We start from the raw sequence: 15,395 nt of genomic DNA, 5'->3' as shown, positions 1-15,395 counted from the left end.
AGACAAGGCAAAGCAACAACAACACAAGCGACAAGCCTCGGTCAACTGCATAGAGCAAAAAACACATGTGACTGAGGAGGAGGACTCGAAGCTTTTGCACTGGGTCAGTGGGTAGTGGAGAGGGGATGGCGGAGTGTCTTACCGTGTGCAACAAAGACGTTTAAGGTGTGTGGCGCGTGCCGCGACGATCCTCCATCTTTCTTCGCGCCCTTGATGAAGGGCAGCGTCGGCAGACTGGTCCTCCTCTGGTCCCCGACTAGCTTCCCTGGCTGCTGCCCCATAAGGCCCTGGGCCCAGGCCTGCAGCCGGGGCAGGCAGCAGGGGAAGGGGAAGCAGCAGACCCCCCCAGGAAGGAAGGGGAAGGGTGCCCCACCGTGGCCCGGTCCACCGGGTAGGTCCGACTCCTCGGGCGTTTCAGTCTGGGAACTGGTGGTGGCGGAGGCCGGTGAGGAGGGAGGCAGACTTGAGAGTGAGGTGGACTAGCCTCGCATCCCACCGACAGGGATGGTGAAGAGTCTCTCGAAGGTGTTGCGGGCGGTGGTGGTGGTGGCAGCGGCGATGACTGAGGGGGTTGTTCAGTCGGCAGCCAAAGCACTGTGACAGCCTGTCCCCTGCTTCATGCATTGGCTTTTCAAGAGTGGTCCATTCTTAAGTTCATATGCAGGCTGACTGTTGTGAACGTTGCCAAAACTGTCCGATGACACAGGCTCAGTAGAACACCTGGTCCAGGCACGTATGCTATGTGTTCAGAGTATTGCAGGGCAAAGTCCTACAGGGTCAACTCCTACTAGCTAAAATGACTGTTTTCTACACAACATTAAAATGACACAACCATCTTTCTCTAGTAGTTTATGCCACTATGAAGATATTAAGCTTTCCGTATTAATGACTGAGCAAAAGGATACTTCAGTTAGGACTTCACTGTCAGAAATACCTTATTACTGATTAGAAAATCTGCTCAGCCAAGAGCCAATCTTTCATAAAAACAACCTGGTTCATCGATGGTAACTAACCACTCCTGTATATTAGTGTAAGCAATCCTTGTTCCCAAATAACACCCAATTAGGATTATAGTCTTATGTGCTCTTTGACAGAATGTAATTTACTGTGAATGCATAGAGAAATGTAGTGGACCTCAATGTAGATTCAGTTCCTCTTCGGGTATCAGAGGCAGAACTAACTTTATAGAAGTTCTAACAAAACTATAACAATGCTGTGTGTTCCTCACTTGTCAGCAGAACACAAGTTTTTGGCATTTAGACAACGTGTCACTTTAACAAGGAGACTACTACTTTGACGGTATAAAATATGCATAGCAGATTCGACATAGTTTGGGTGTGACTAATTAGCACACTGAAGATATTTATTGTTATATCCCGTTCAAGTAATAAAGAAGCATAGGCTAGTTTGCTAACTTGTGATAAATTAGCATTGTTGAGTTGCCTGGCACAGAAGCTAGGTTACTATCACATCGGTCCCCAAATATAAACATTATGCCGATAGCCAAGTTTCACTACACAAAGTACCGAAGAGTTGTAATCGCATTGACTATTGCATAAAGTTTTCACAGTAGTCTTTAACAAAACGCAATGGTGATATTGAATATAATGCTTTCACTTTTTGGAGCCCTCGAGCTATCGATTATGCTATCGCTAGCACTTCGACAGCGCGAGTTTTCGGGTACACACAACTGCTCACTCGCGCTATTTGCCTAGAAGCTCTTTAAATACCCCCAAAGTTACCACAAAACACTGACCAAGTAATTGTCACCTTGACTGATTCTTAAGTGATGACCTGGAACATGCTTGGGCTCAGCAGACACCTACTCTTTGGTTCCCGAGTATATCTCCAACTTCCGTGTCCAGCCTTCTCGTACTTCTATCCCGGGCTCCAAAACCCGGAGCCGGGACACTAACCAAAGCACTGACCCTGTCCTTCTGGAGTTTGCCACGGTGTTGTCAGGCACTTTTTTCAGGGCCCCTTCGATATGTGAAATGGTCACAAGTTGCGTTGCATTTTGTTGTTTTCTTTCTACTTTGCATTGCTCGTGCATCAATTTAGGAGCAATTATAAGGGAGGGAAAGTAATCTCATCGCCACCTGGTGGTTGCGTTCCTAGAGGCTAGCGGGAGGGGATGGGATTTTCTTTTAGAAAAAATACATCTCGGCCCACGATCGGAAGTTAGTTAAATGCCTTCAATATGCTATCCATGTAGGTCAGCTCTATTGCTTCTAGTGGTCATACTTTATTTTTTAGGATCAGTTTAATTGTTTTGAGTTTGTTTGTAACATGGTGATAACGAACTACAGTACTAGCTACAGTAGCATTTGACGTCACCAGTTTGGGCGCTTCATCTCCAACTGATCAAAACGGCAATTTGCTGAACTGGCTTTACATATTTTTGTAATAACAGAGAGCGATGTAAACCGCGTGGTAATTACCTTTATGTTGGGACAACTTGTGTTGTGCTCCTACCCACACAAGACCTGGCAGTAAGTCTGATTGTCTACTAACTAACCAACTAGCTAACAGGCTAATAAACAAACGATGCTAGGCGAGTAACGTCGTGGAAGGGTGTCACGTCACTTGAAGTTGTAGTCCATTTATGAAATGAAACGAGCAATTACGGTTTTTTTTATTAAGGCGAAATAGGGTCTGATATTTTCACAGTTAGTAGATTATTACAGTATGAAGACTGAAAAATATTTTTGGTGGATAAGATCGCTGGAATAGCTGCGTAGTATTTTTTTGAAAAGTCGGTCTATGGGACTTAACATTGGAGCTGCTCTTCGATAGGAACGCAACCACTTGGGGCGCTGGTTTTCACTTTCCCTCCGTCTCCGCCGCCATATTTCCGTACGCAAGGTGGATAGCTTCGTATGGGGGTGGGATACGTTTGACGTCAGAATATGCGTGCGTGCGCCAACATGAACAGATCCAGGAACATTTTTCCGTGCAATTCCTCCTGACTCACTACGGGGTCAGTATGGTACATCACCCGAGAAACGCAGTAATTTGGGAAGTTCAAATACACACTACGAACTTCAGCTAAGTCTTCAAATTACTGTTATTGCCTTAGAAAAGGAATCCTAGGAATGCCAAACTGCACACATTGCAGAAAAAAACGTATTATGTAACCATGATACTCAAAAGTTTTTACCCCACCAATCCACAAAGTGGCAGACATTCCCAACATTCTGTGCAATAGTGTGTGATAATGCAATTTAGATAAGAACGTGTGATTCTTTTGGTTTATGTCCTAAATATTTTCGCATGCAATAACATAACTGCAACATGTCCATCTTCTAACATCAAGTCAGAAATAAATCCCTCAGAACTGTTGGTATGGTACTTATTTATTTTTTTACAAGAATACATACAAAAATTATATTTCACCCTCACTCATAGAATGACAGTATACTCTGAAGTCCATGTCAACTACAAAATGACTGCAATCAATGGCAAATATGTTGTTCCGTTTAACTTATTTTACAGTATTAAAAAAGGGAATACTTTTCTGTCATCAATGGTCAGCTGGCTTGGAATGCAGAAAAGCCTTAGCTTTAACATCGCAGTCAGGGGCGGAGATGAGGCGCTATACTTCATCCATCACATGGCACACACCTCAACCCTCCTGGTCAGATAGCCGGTGCCTTGTTTGCAAGACAACTTCCTCCATGACCTCTGGCTTCAGAATGTCTTTAATCTAAAAATCAATGGAAACCAGACAACCTTATTTAGACATCTGAAGGGGGGGAAACGTTTGACCAATGAAGGTGTTCGGAGAAGATGTACTAGACCCCCATTTACCTGGTGCGTGAGGGCGGACTCATAGCAGTACAGAACACTTGTGTCGAACAACATGACTTTGTGGGCTGCCAGGGCAAGAATGCAGTTTCTCAGTCGAGATATCACCTCCCGATCGGACAGGGACACAGGCTGGGGGATGGAAAGGAGGGAGGGAGGGAGGGAGGGAGGGAGGGACAGAGTGTGTTTGTGTGTGTGTGTGTGGGGGGGGGGGGGGGGGGGGGGGGGGGGATGTCAGGAAGGAAAGAGATACAAAGGCACACCAACCAAGGATGAGAGAAACAACACATTAGATTGCAGGCCAAAAAGTCAGAATCAGTTAATCAAATTCTGAAATATTGCTAGGATACATAATAGCACTTTAAAGTAACATGATGCAACACTTAACTCCTTTTTAAGGTATGCTTTTATCAGGAAACTAGTTTTGGTATTTATTTTTTATTTTGATTGTATATGGTCATTTGAAGGGACAAATGTTTGAAACTGAAACACTTGAACTGAAGCAAAAATGAATGCAGACACCACTGTAGATGGTGATTACAAGGTTTTGTATGCAGTTAGCTCACTAGTAAAGTGTTGCTTTCACATGCTCATACTGTACATTGCACTGCATTTAATTAAATTGTGTATAAATGCCAACAAACTAAAGTTGTTTGTTTACTCCCCCAGAACTCCCAAGTTAAGTTAAGTGTTGCTGTAACAGATGCCATGCTTTGAACTACATTGTGCATGACTACAATGTCCATATCTGCAAATGCAGTTCAAACAGTAAAACTAGGGTACTCTAATGGCCTGTACAGACAGACTACACGATTTCAGGGCGATTTTGCCACGATTGTGTCGTGGCCAACAAATTTCCATTGTTGTGTCCGAATACTGAAAGTCGGGAACGACATTCGAAGGAGGAAGCGTCTTGTAATGTGACATACTCAACGACCCACCATTTATTAATGTCTGCAACATCCTACAACGTTACAACCAAAAGTCTAGCATGTCAGAATTTTTGGGGAATCTCCTACGACTCCTTGACACTGTGACGACACACGACGAGAAGGCTACGATGGATGATCTTGTAATGAGGCCACTCTTGCGACCAAGACGCGGCAAGATTTTGTGGTTCTCTGATCACCTAGTAGTCTGACATGGTCAATCGTAAAAGATAACAGTGAAAGACAAAATAAATTGTGTAGTCTGTACAGGCCATAAGGAACCCAGTGCTCTCACCTCTATGCTGGTGTAGTATCCCCCAGCAACTTCATCCTGCTGTCCAGGAGTGGGGTAGAGCCAGATGAAGCCGTTGTTCCCCAGTATGATGGAGGCCCCACAGGGGAGGTTGTGAAAGTGGGTTTTCTGCCTCTTCACAAGCGAAGGGGACACCTGAACTAGAACACCCTGGCCCAGCTAAACAGACAGGATGAAGGGTGAGGTTATTGTCATTGTAAACAGTTATGTACAAATACACTGGCTCTTCTCTACATGGCTCCAGACTGTTTAATGGGAAGCGCTGACTGATGAAGATGTATTAAATGAAAGGTTTCAAGGTTTCAGCCAGTCTGGTGAAGGGCTTGCCAGCTCGAAACGTCACGATTTAGCATGATTTTTTTTTTTTTTCTTCAAAGGAAGAGCAGCACGGCAAAGTTTTTCTTCCCTGTTCTTCTCTGAGCAACTACTAGGACTGGACATGCATACTTTCTCTTTGTCCTAAAACTGACCTACGTAGTATTTACACTAGTTTTTCATATTCATAGCTCAACTACAATCCACTACAGATCATTCAAATAAAAACGAGAAATAAGAAAAGCCTTTCATGTCATCAAGTGCAGAATTTTCACAGCTTATACGCATGGAAACCTAACAAACATAGATACTTACCTTTCCATATTTCAAACTGCGTGTGTGGAGTGATAGAGCGCCATCAGAGAAGACAGCCTGCACCTCAGCCTAGCAGGGAAGCTGAGTTAAGGAGAACGTTGCCATGAATCAGCAGTAATGCTCATATTTGAAGGCAGGAATGACCTACGTCCTACAGCCTACACTCAAGGCCATCAAAACATTTACACCACACTGTAATAATAATAATAATAATAATAATAATAATAATAATAATAATAATAATAATAATCTAAGAACCCTCACCATGTCATCAAAGCTGTGAAGGCTGATTTAACAAAAAGGATCTTTAGACTATTATGGTGGTGAGTGATCTTTCCATCCAGCCTTTGAATCCAAAACCTCTCCGAGAATGAGAGTTTGGCCACTAATTTACAAGATCTTGTACAAACTATTCTAATTTATTTGTTATTTACAAGCATTTCAAGTTAAGCCATTGACTCCTAAGTAAAAACTTCATGTCTAATTAATCAATAAGCATTTCAATACATTGACTACGGGAAGTCATAAAGTACATGCAACACACTATGTTCGCTGGTGCCCTCTTCCTTCAATTGAGACACTATGGTACAAGCAAGCCATCACTCAGAGCATGGTTCACTCTAAATGCCACGTCATGTCTGTTACTGTTAACAGGGAGTTCTTGTGGATAAACAACCCGTTGATTTATCCTTAACACCAACAGGACAGCTTTCAGTGATCAAGGACCAGTGATCAGTGATCTGAGCAAGTGCCTAAAGTAAGACTCAGAAAGGGGTAACATTTATGACATACATTTGACCTAAAATCATGAAAACTTTGCCTGCGGTTCAATGTGGAGAAGTTATCACCACAGATGAAGGCATAAATAAGACATAGTTGACACACTTACAGGGAACTTTGTAAACATTATGATTTCTATCCATCTTCACTATCTAAATGCAACATCTTCCTTGCCACTGATATGGCCTACAGGCATACTAATATTTAAAGGACAAAACCCACTCCGTTGATATTTCATTGCTTTGTTCTCTATTTCATCATATAAATCTATTACATTCGACCATAATAACAACTCACAAATCCTGAGCCTAATTCTGGCCCATTCTCCACATAGCGCTGCTGCCCCTGTCAGATTCCAGATTCTCTGCAAAGGATACACTGATGAGGTCGCCCTCCTGAAGGTAGTCTCTCATGGACAACTCGTCCTCTGCTGATCGCCGCCTCTACAGGTGGAATAAAAATAGATATTTTGTGCACAGTAACCATTTTAGGCTGCCAGGGATCAAAAGCTACTGTACCAATATAGATAGGACTGCATATGTATTTTGGTATTACTATTTGAAATGTTATAGATAACGGGCACTAGACTGTCAGCCATATCCATCAAACTTGTATTTCTCAAATGGACAGATATACATAAGATGTGCTTGTAACATGAAGGTATCAATTATGTCTATACATCAGCTGGATAAACCTACCAGCTCTCCACCAGGTAAGTTAACGGCAGAGAGGAGCAACACAGAGTCCAGACGAGAGTTAGTCTCCACTTTCCATCGTTTCTGTTGCACCTAAAGGAAAAAGTCAAGCATCAGAGTGTCTATGACTGTGTCTATCACAAGATGTTGTTTTTTTTAACAGGATATTACCAGAGAGGGTTAAAGCGAAGTAATCAAGGATATCAAAGAATCAATGAGCCATAATTAATACTGTACCTCTGTAATCCTTCCAACAACCACATCCCCAACTTCACCATTGTATCTGAGGACATAAAATGATAATTTCACCTTCAATGAGATTCATATACCTAGGCTGGGTGAACCCTGCCTGAACTTCCGGGGAATTGAGCTTAGTATGGTGAAAACCAGACTATATACCTGACCAACAAGTATCATTTATGAATCTACATTGACAGTGAACTGAAGTCATGTAAATCTTCTCGAGCATTTCATAATCATGATGGCATATAACTTTCCTATTTGAAGCATCTGTTGGATTCTGAACTAAAATCAACCTACCTTGTCTTTAAAGGACGAACACATATAAGTTTGTTAACTCTCTCGACCTCCCCAGCCACAGACGCAGTGAGTTTTTCTTCATCCAAATATGTCCCATGGCCCCTGTGAAGCAAAGAGGGGGAAAAAATGAGAATCATGAATAAGATTGTCAGACACATATGATATGCCCCACCAGACAGCATCAACTTAAACCATCCTCACACAAGTGAAATTACAGCTACAGGTTAAGTTGTGCAGCTGCAACAAATTAGTAAAGGCGCGGAGAGCATGAACTATGACAGTGTTTACACTAGTAGTTACAACGACCGAAAATCTGAAAATCGTTCATACAGTTCTATTCTCACGAAATGTAATAGATGATATCATAACAGTTACTGACCGTCAATGAATGAAAGCAAAGCAGGTTCGACTGTTCGCAGGAACAAGATGTTCAAAAAATCAGTATGTTTGCAGTTTCATTGTGTTAAAATTACTCACCGCATAAAACCAGTGTCTGATGTTATAATATCTCCAGGAACAACAAGGCTGGCTGTTGCACCTTTCGGACCAGAGAGACATACTTGTTTCCGAAGAGTGGGCAATCTCATGTCCGCAGCCATGCTTCAGCAGGAGGATGTTGTTGGTGGCGCTTGCTGATGACGTCAAACAAAAAGGATTAGCTACAAACTAATAAACTAAGTATCTTAAGCTTAGCGTTATATTCAGGGATATTAGCTAAAAAACAAATTCTTTCTGGATTTATAATGATTGTGTTATGGTGAATATCAATACATGTTCAATCTGTGTGACCAATACAGCAGCAGCATTTATACTCATTCTATGGCATCTGGTGCCACCTGGTGGACAATTATTTGGCCTAGCCTGCAGCTAAATAAGTGCATACAGTTGTAATCTGTTAGTCCTCATTCATTCATTCAATTTATTTTGTATTTGGACTTCCATATCTTTGTGTTAATCCTAGTGACTTGGCAAACTATAACTCTGGTTTTAGAACTGTAGACATAGGCCAAAGGCCTTGTAATAGCCTGTTCTCTTTTCTGAACGCCAAAAACATAAACAGAATAGGGAATTAAGGGGATTTAAAAAATCTGTTTTATAGAATAGTGGCTTAACAAACTCAATACATTGAAGTGGCTTAACGAACCCCTGACAAGGGCCAATTTCAACCACAAGGCCACCCAATTGGGGGGCCCCAATCAAGCACACTGCTATGGTTTTATCTAATGACACACAACCAGACGTTGTGCTAAACTTCCAGCTTTATTCCTGTCTCATATTCCACTGGCATCAGTTTAAGTAGAGGAGCAGTTAATCTTGTTGTGCTTGGATGTGTTCAAATGTTGTGGACTCCCATCCAACACGAGAGAATAAAACTGATGGACATTTGGCATCTAACCGATTGATATTTTCAATATAAGAGCTGTCAAAGAAATACAGACTGAAAAGAGAGGGAATTTGTATGGTTGGCTGTGTGGTCAACTGAGTCAATAGAGCATTCACATTATCTTATTTCACTCAGGAGTCAGTGGCCAGAAATGATACAATACTGTTTTCAGACACTAGGGGCATTGTGGACATTTTTGTCTTTTTTGTACTCAACAACAATCAGTGAAAGTGAACACTAAAACCATTTAAGTCCAGTTAAAGAAGCTGGCTTATTTTACCAGCTTTTTCCTGACACTTTCTTTGAAATAATCAATGCTTGGAGAGAAATTAAATCTGACTTGAGATACTATCTTGTGTAATAGGCTATTAAGGATGTACAGGTGTTCATTTAGTCAGTGTTATATCCAACCGTCATGCATATTCTATAATGAATGTGTATGATGCTCTACTTCTTCTGATTATACAGAGAGAAGTTAATGGACATTTTCAGTTAGACTTTATATCAGACAACCGTTGTGAGTTGATATTGGTTAATGATGAACAGTGGATGAAAGGACAAAACATTGCCATTCAGTTGTAATTATTTATTCAAGGAAAGTACAAACATATTTACAATATGTACATTGTTTACAATAAATCCAATGCAATGTTGCTTTACACAGGTAAAGTGACCATTTCAATACTTTTAGTATGTTTTATAACTGCTTTTACGTTGTGCTAATTAGTGTTTTATTTTTTATTGAGAACTTTGTCCTGAGATGGTATCGACACTGCGTTATAGATACGAGTTTTAAAACTCTTCGTAATTTGCCATAATAAAAGAATACCTAAATAAGTAGCTACCATATAAAACTGGACTCGGCTGATTGTGCTTCAGTTATCCTGTGCGTTCTGATTCAATGTTCTATTAGATTTTTTTTATAAACAGTGCTAAAACTGTACATTTTCTTTTAGGAAATCCAGGATCAACAACATTCACTGACATATATCTTCTCTCCGAGTCGCTCTCTCTCTCAACTCTTCTGTGATCCTGATCATTTTAAAAACAGTAACATACTGATTATGATGTACCCACTTTATATGAAGTGATTAAGCTTATTCACGAGGCAGCCTATGGAGAGAGCTCAGAGTCATCAGTGCCTCTCTCACCCCTGATACAGTCTGTGTCTATGTGGCTGACTCCAGTCCACATTGTGAGTGCTGCCTTCCTTGCGTGTTCCTCTTTGTGAGCAGTAAAGTGCAGTGTTGTTTTGCATGACAACTTGTCTGGGGAGATGAAGAGGAAAACAGAAAAAAAAACAAGAAACACCACCCCACGTGTCTATCAGAGCACCATGGTAGGGATGTGGTGGTGGTGGATGAGGGACACGGCCGGGTGGGGCATGGGAGGCGGTGGCGCCATCTGCTGGGCTGGATGAGAAGAATGAGGAGGATGAGGATGAGGATGAGGATGAGAATGAGGAGGTGGAGGAGGAGGAGGAGGGGTTGTCGGAGAGGAGCCCTGGCGGCTGGCCTCGGCCCCTGGCCGGTGGCGGGCGCTCTTCTGGTGGGCGCGGAGGCCGGCCAGCTGCGAGTAGGCGCTCTGGCACACCTCGCACTTGTAGGGCCGCTCGCCGGTGTGCAGGCGCACGTGGTTGCGCAGCGTGGACGACTGGCTGAAGCGGCGGTTGCAGAAGCGGCAGGCGAAGGGCTTGTCCAGCGTGTGGATGCGCATGTGCGAGCGCAGGTTGCTGCGCGAGTTGAAGCCCCGGTGGCAGATGACGCAGCGCATGCGGCTCGTGGCGGCGGACGCAGGCACCGACAAGGAGGAGGAGGAAGAGGAGGAGGAGGAGGAAGAGGAGCCGTCGCTGTTCTGTGAATCCTCTGTTTTAGAAGAGAGAGGGAGAGATAGAGGTGTTATAAGCTTGGGCTTGGTAGAGAGACCAAGTACTAAGGACACACACACTCACACACACACACACACTCACACAAGTAGTCTACTACTCATGCAAATGTTTGGTCTGCTGCAACCAGTTGAACAAAACCCTATTCTTCAGACTCTCTCAACCTGGAGACAGCTCTTCAAAGTGCTGTGGGTGACAGAGCAGAACAACCCCCCCCCCCCCCCCCCCCCCCCCATCTAACACTCGTGTCACACCAAAACCATTTTCCCAAACGCTCACTTAATACTGGGGAAATAACATTGTATATTTTTTTTTTAATTAAGCCATTGAACACCATTTTATTTACCACTTCATCATAATTGAACCCTCATCACTTTCCTCCATCCATCCAGGTGTTCCACATTTTGTCCAGATTTTACCTAACTGTTGCTCTATGCTCCTACGTCATGTATCATAAACTACACATCCATCAAACTTCTTTATATGATCCCCCTTTCTTTTACCCCTCTCTGAATGGTTTAGGTGATATGGATCAGTGATCCGTACCAAAGACCACTAAGCTCAGTCAATGGGCCCAATTGTGAAGGCGCAGACAAGATATAGATCTTGAGCTCATCAGGGGTCTCAGTAAGACACATCCGACAGCTTTACAGAGGTAATGAGCGCCTTGACTAATAACACCTATTGTCCTTATAATTACACTGACAATGATCGGCACCAGTCATGCACACACACAGACACGCACACACTCTCTCTCATTCTCTCTTTCCCTCTTTCTTTCTCTCAAAGTCTGACACATAGACTTACAAACAAGAACACACACACACACACACACACACACACACACACACACACACACACACACACACACAATCATTATATATAATGTATTTTGAGCTCTTTTGAGTGACTCACCATTTCGGCTTTTTTTCTGCTGTTCATCTTCTGTGTTGGGAACTCCAGGTATGCCAAGAAAAGTGTTGTGGGAATTTCCATACCAGACGAGCAGCTCTTGGTCTGGGGGGATAGTCTGTGTGAAAAAAAAATCCAACAGGCAACATATTATTTAACTGATCTGACTGGACTGACTGTAAGCCAAAACCATTCAATGCCATTTCAACCAACAACTATCAATCAGGCTCTTAGATGCTCCGCTTTTGGAATAGTGAATGGTAGTTAGATTTATTCCTCCCTGGAGCCAGTGAATGTGCTGGGTATTCTGGCACAGAAACAATCATGAAGCTACAGTTCAAGCCTTTGGCAGCATGTAGCCCCTCAGCCAGACTGAAGCCTTTGGCTCGCTGGCAGCCTTGCCCAGAAGAATCCCACCCTGTGTATTCGCTTCCAGGTCGAAGTTAAAATTAGCGTGTCTCACCTCTAAAGCCTTGTAGTAAATGCCGCTGCCAATCTGCACCACCTCCAGATTCTGCTCCTGCTCGTTGCGAGCACACTTGATGTAGGTCATCCAGCTACGGTGGTCTTCCTGACTGGCGTCGATGAAGTAGCGTACTGTCCCGTCTTCGTTAAAAACCTGGGGGTGAGCACGAGAGAAACACGTCATGAATGCTTTCGGACACACATAGAGTGTGAATGCTATACAGATAAAACAAAAAGCACTATAATGCTTTAATAACAATCCTGTGCGTAAAGTTGTATTTTTAATAAAAGTAGCTCTAAACGAGTAATCTTGTCCTTTAATGCTGTAGATCTGCTTAGAAAATCACCATGGACGAGGTGCATGTAAATGAAGAGAGCCTCACCTCCCACATCAAATTATTGTTCTTCAGTAAATCCACGTGCTCAGGAGAGGTGACTCTTCCCGTGAAGGGGCCCATTTCGGTGCCGGCTTTGATCCAAGTCTTGGAGAAAATCCCGAGGCCCTCCCCAGGGATGGAGCTTTGCGCGATGATGACCTCACTGGGTAAGACCAGACTCGACAGCTTCTGCACCTCTGCAGAGAACAAAAAGAGTTACATATTAATGAGCTGCACAATTAAGGTAATTTTTACTAAGCATTTTACATTTCATTTATCGGACACATATCCTCAATGTAATTTGGGTCAATTTAGATAAAGTAGGCTACGCCCACTGTCTTTAAAGATATCTCTACACCATTTGGTATATAATTTAATAAAAAAGTTATGGAAAATATCTATTGTCCTACATTCTCATGCATGATTTTTAAAATATATTTTCTGATCTGGTGTTATGCCATAATCTATCTACACGCAAACATGTTATAGCCTAAGGTACAACAAATCATTTTATTTCAGTCACGAAATATTACCTCTTTGCCGCTATCTAATTCGATTAAATGGCTGAAAAGGACTATATTGTTTAAACCTAAAAGACCACAGAAAGCATTTTCAACCTCATTTGAAAGCGTGAAAAGAACATTCTTGGATTTCTTTAATGTCAAAATCAAAGAAATTTGATTTGAGTCCACCAAAAAGACTGGCCGAACCGAGGTTAAATGGTCCCGTATTACCCGAGGTCCAGCAATTTGTCATGCTTCTGAATGATATTCATTAAACGCAACTGGAAAGAAACGGCTAATTCCAAATTCATTATCCTTTTAAGAACTTTGTAGCAATAAATTTGCGCTGAAAGAAACTAGGACTTGTTTAAAAGACCCAGGAATTTCTCAAACAAAAAAATGGAAAGGCGATTAGATGGTTGACATGTTGTGAATGGTAATAGAATTAGCCTTCATGGCGCATTACCGCAGGAACAGCGATCTATTAAAGCGAAAGAAAGAGAAAAGCGCCGGAGCCCCATAGCTGCCAACAGAGGAAAAGAGACTGTCCGGAGATTGATGAATGCGGGATAAAACCCGGGACATCTTAAAGAAAGGGAACCTTTCTCTCTCCTCGGTTTAAGTGGAAACTTTCTCAGGTCAAGCACAAAGTTAACCAAATGAATTTAATACCCTTCTTCTTTCAGTCACCAACAGTTACACGCCTAACAAGCTTCTAAATGCAAGGTCTCAAAGCACGAAATGGGTTAATGCGCTAAATGGGTGCGAAGAAAGGAGACAAAGTGGGAAAATGCTGGAGAACAGTAATGCGAAAGTCACGGGGACCTTGGGAAGAAATCTCGAACAGTGGGAGAGTATAAATTCTCACTTTTTCGGTTCATTCTTTTTGACAGAGGGCCCCGCTGATGGTAAGACCCCACGGAGTTTTTTTCAGAATATAAATATAAGGGCCATTTTTACGCTCTTTTAGTCAATTATTGTAAGGGACTGGGTCATACTTCTTTAACTGGAGTGATAATACAAGTAGGTGAACTTGAGTAAAACAGGGCAGTCACAACAATTTGGACTCAATAATTTCCCATGAAAGTGAAAAATGATTGACATGGAAAGATATTTGTGTGACAAATAGGGCGTCATGTCATTGTTATTTTAACATTTCATCACGTGCAAATAAACGTCCGGTATTTCCATACCGTCACCTTACCAATTTTACGCAAGACACTCTTCACGGTAGACTATTGCTTGTTCTCCAAACCTCAATATTTATTTGCAGTATGCTTACTAGACTACATCTATACGCAAATATACGATATTTTCAAAATATTCTCGAGATAGACAAGATTTAAATCACATTATTAAACATTTAATTTCCAAAAGTGCACGGCAACTTACCACCGGTGAAGGACTGTGCGAGGACCTCGGCAGTGAAGGCAGTTTTGGGACTGATGCTGTTGGTCTTCTCCTCAAAAAGGTGCTCCCCCAGAACATTTCTCCAGCGGCCATAGAGGAAACTGTGTAGAATGTCCGAGGTGATGATTTCAGACAAGGAACGATTCTGAGATTTGTATCCGGATTTCAGCATTAGAGCTTCTGCAGGCAATACTGAACCCATGGCATCGAAAAATCACTTCAGTGAGAATAGTTTTGCGAAAAGACGACCGATACCTTTGCCCTGAAAAGGGGGACAAAATCTGTGATAGTCTTATTCCTGTTAGGACGCTCGGGTCGAATGTGCACCTCGTCCAGCAGTCAAGGTTCTCTTATATGTGGCCGGCGTGACCCTGTTCTAATTAGTTATTAATGGCACTCCCCTATGCTATAGAAAACGTCTTCGCGAATGGGCCACCCCCTCTGAGAACGAAAGTGAGATGCAAACACACTCACTCTGAGTGTGTGTGTGTGTGTGAGAGAGAGAGAGAGAGCGAGAGAGAGAGAATGAAAGAGAGAGAATGAAAGAGAGAGAGAGAGCCAGGATGAAGTGTGAGAGAGGAGAAGGGGGTAGTCTCTCCGCATGAGTGGTTGCTCACTCTCCTGCGCTGTTGCACAAAGTAACCTAAACAGTGGCCATGCATCTTTCAAGCCACCTGAAGATAGCTTATCCTAAAAGTAAAAAAATAATTATAAAATAATAATATGTCTCAAACTATTAAACATCAGGTTTAATTGTTACTTTTA

The 15,395-nt window shown here is 42.4% G+C and overlaps 3 protein-coding genes across 3 annotated transcripts in view; all 3 read right to left on the bottom strand.

The window, feature by feature from the left end:
- Nucleotides 1-2,090, bottom strand: part of abl1 (c-abl oncogene 1, non-receptor tyrosine kinase) — a 43,852-nt gene extending 41,762 nt beyond the window's left edge. Inside the window, exon 1 of the mRNA XM_062554291.1 lies at nucleotides 143-2,090. Within this exon, the coding sequence (XP_062410275.1) occupies nucleotides 143-281 (139 nt within the window). The 5' untranslated portion in view covers nucleotides 282-2,090. The remainder of the gene's footprint in view (nucleotides 1-142) is intronic.
- A 1,254-nt stretch (nucleotides 2,091-3,344) lies between these two features.
- Nucleotides 3,345-8,326, bottom strand: exosc2 (exosome component 2). Its single transcript, XM_062554144.1, has 9 exons — nucleotides 8,172-8,326; nucleotides 7,695-7,796; nucleotides 7,392-7,437; nucleotides 7,158-7,247; nucleotides 6,837-6,902; nucleotides 5,680-5,748; nucleotides 5,032-5,208; nucleotides 3,811-3,939; nucleotides 3,345-3,706 (listed from the first exon to the last, which is right to left on the bottom strand). Exons 1-9 carry the CDS (start codon nucleotides 8,291-8,293, stop codon nucleotides 3,626-3,628), a joined length of 882 nt encoding a protein of 293 aa, XP_062410128.1. The 5' UTR covers nucleotides 8,294-8,326; the 3' UTR covers nucleotides 3,345-3,625.
- Nucleotides 8,327-10,237: 1,911 nt separating this feature from the next.
- On the bottom strand, nucleotides 10,238-14,832 carry LOC134101255 (PR domain zinc finger protein 12-like). The gene is made up of 6 exons (XM_062554853.1): nucleotides 14,613-14,832; nucleotides 12,724-12,914; nucleotides 12,339-12,494; nucleotides 11,879-11,993; nucleotides 10,587-10,943; nucleotides 10,238-10,490 (listed from the first exon to the last, which is right to left on the bottom strand). Exons 1-6 carry the CDS (start codon nucleotides 14,830-14,832, stop codon nucleotides 10,405-10,407), a joined length of 1,125 nt encoding a protein of 374 aa, XP_062410837.1. The 3' UTR covers nucleotides 10,238-10,404.
- Between the last annotated feature and the right edge of the window lie 563 nt (nucleotides 14,833-15,395).

This window comes from Sardina pilchardus, chromosome 14, assembly GCF_963854185.1.
Source record: "Sardina pilchardus chromosome 14, fSarPil1.1, whole genome shotgun sequence".
In the NCBI taxonomy this organism is placed as follows: Eukaryota; Metazoa; Chordata; class Actinopteri; order Clupeiformes; family Clupeidae; genus Sardina; species Sardina pilchardus.
The sequence above is the reverse complement of the archived record's forward strand: the minus strand, read 5'-3'. Positions and strand labels throughout refer to the sequence as shown.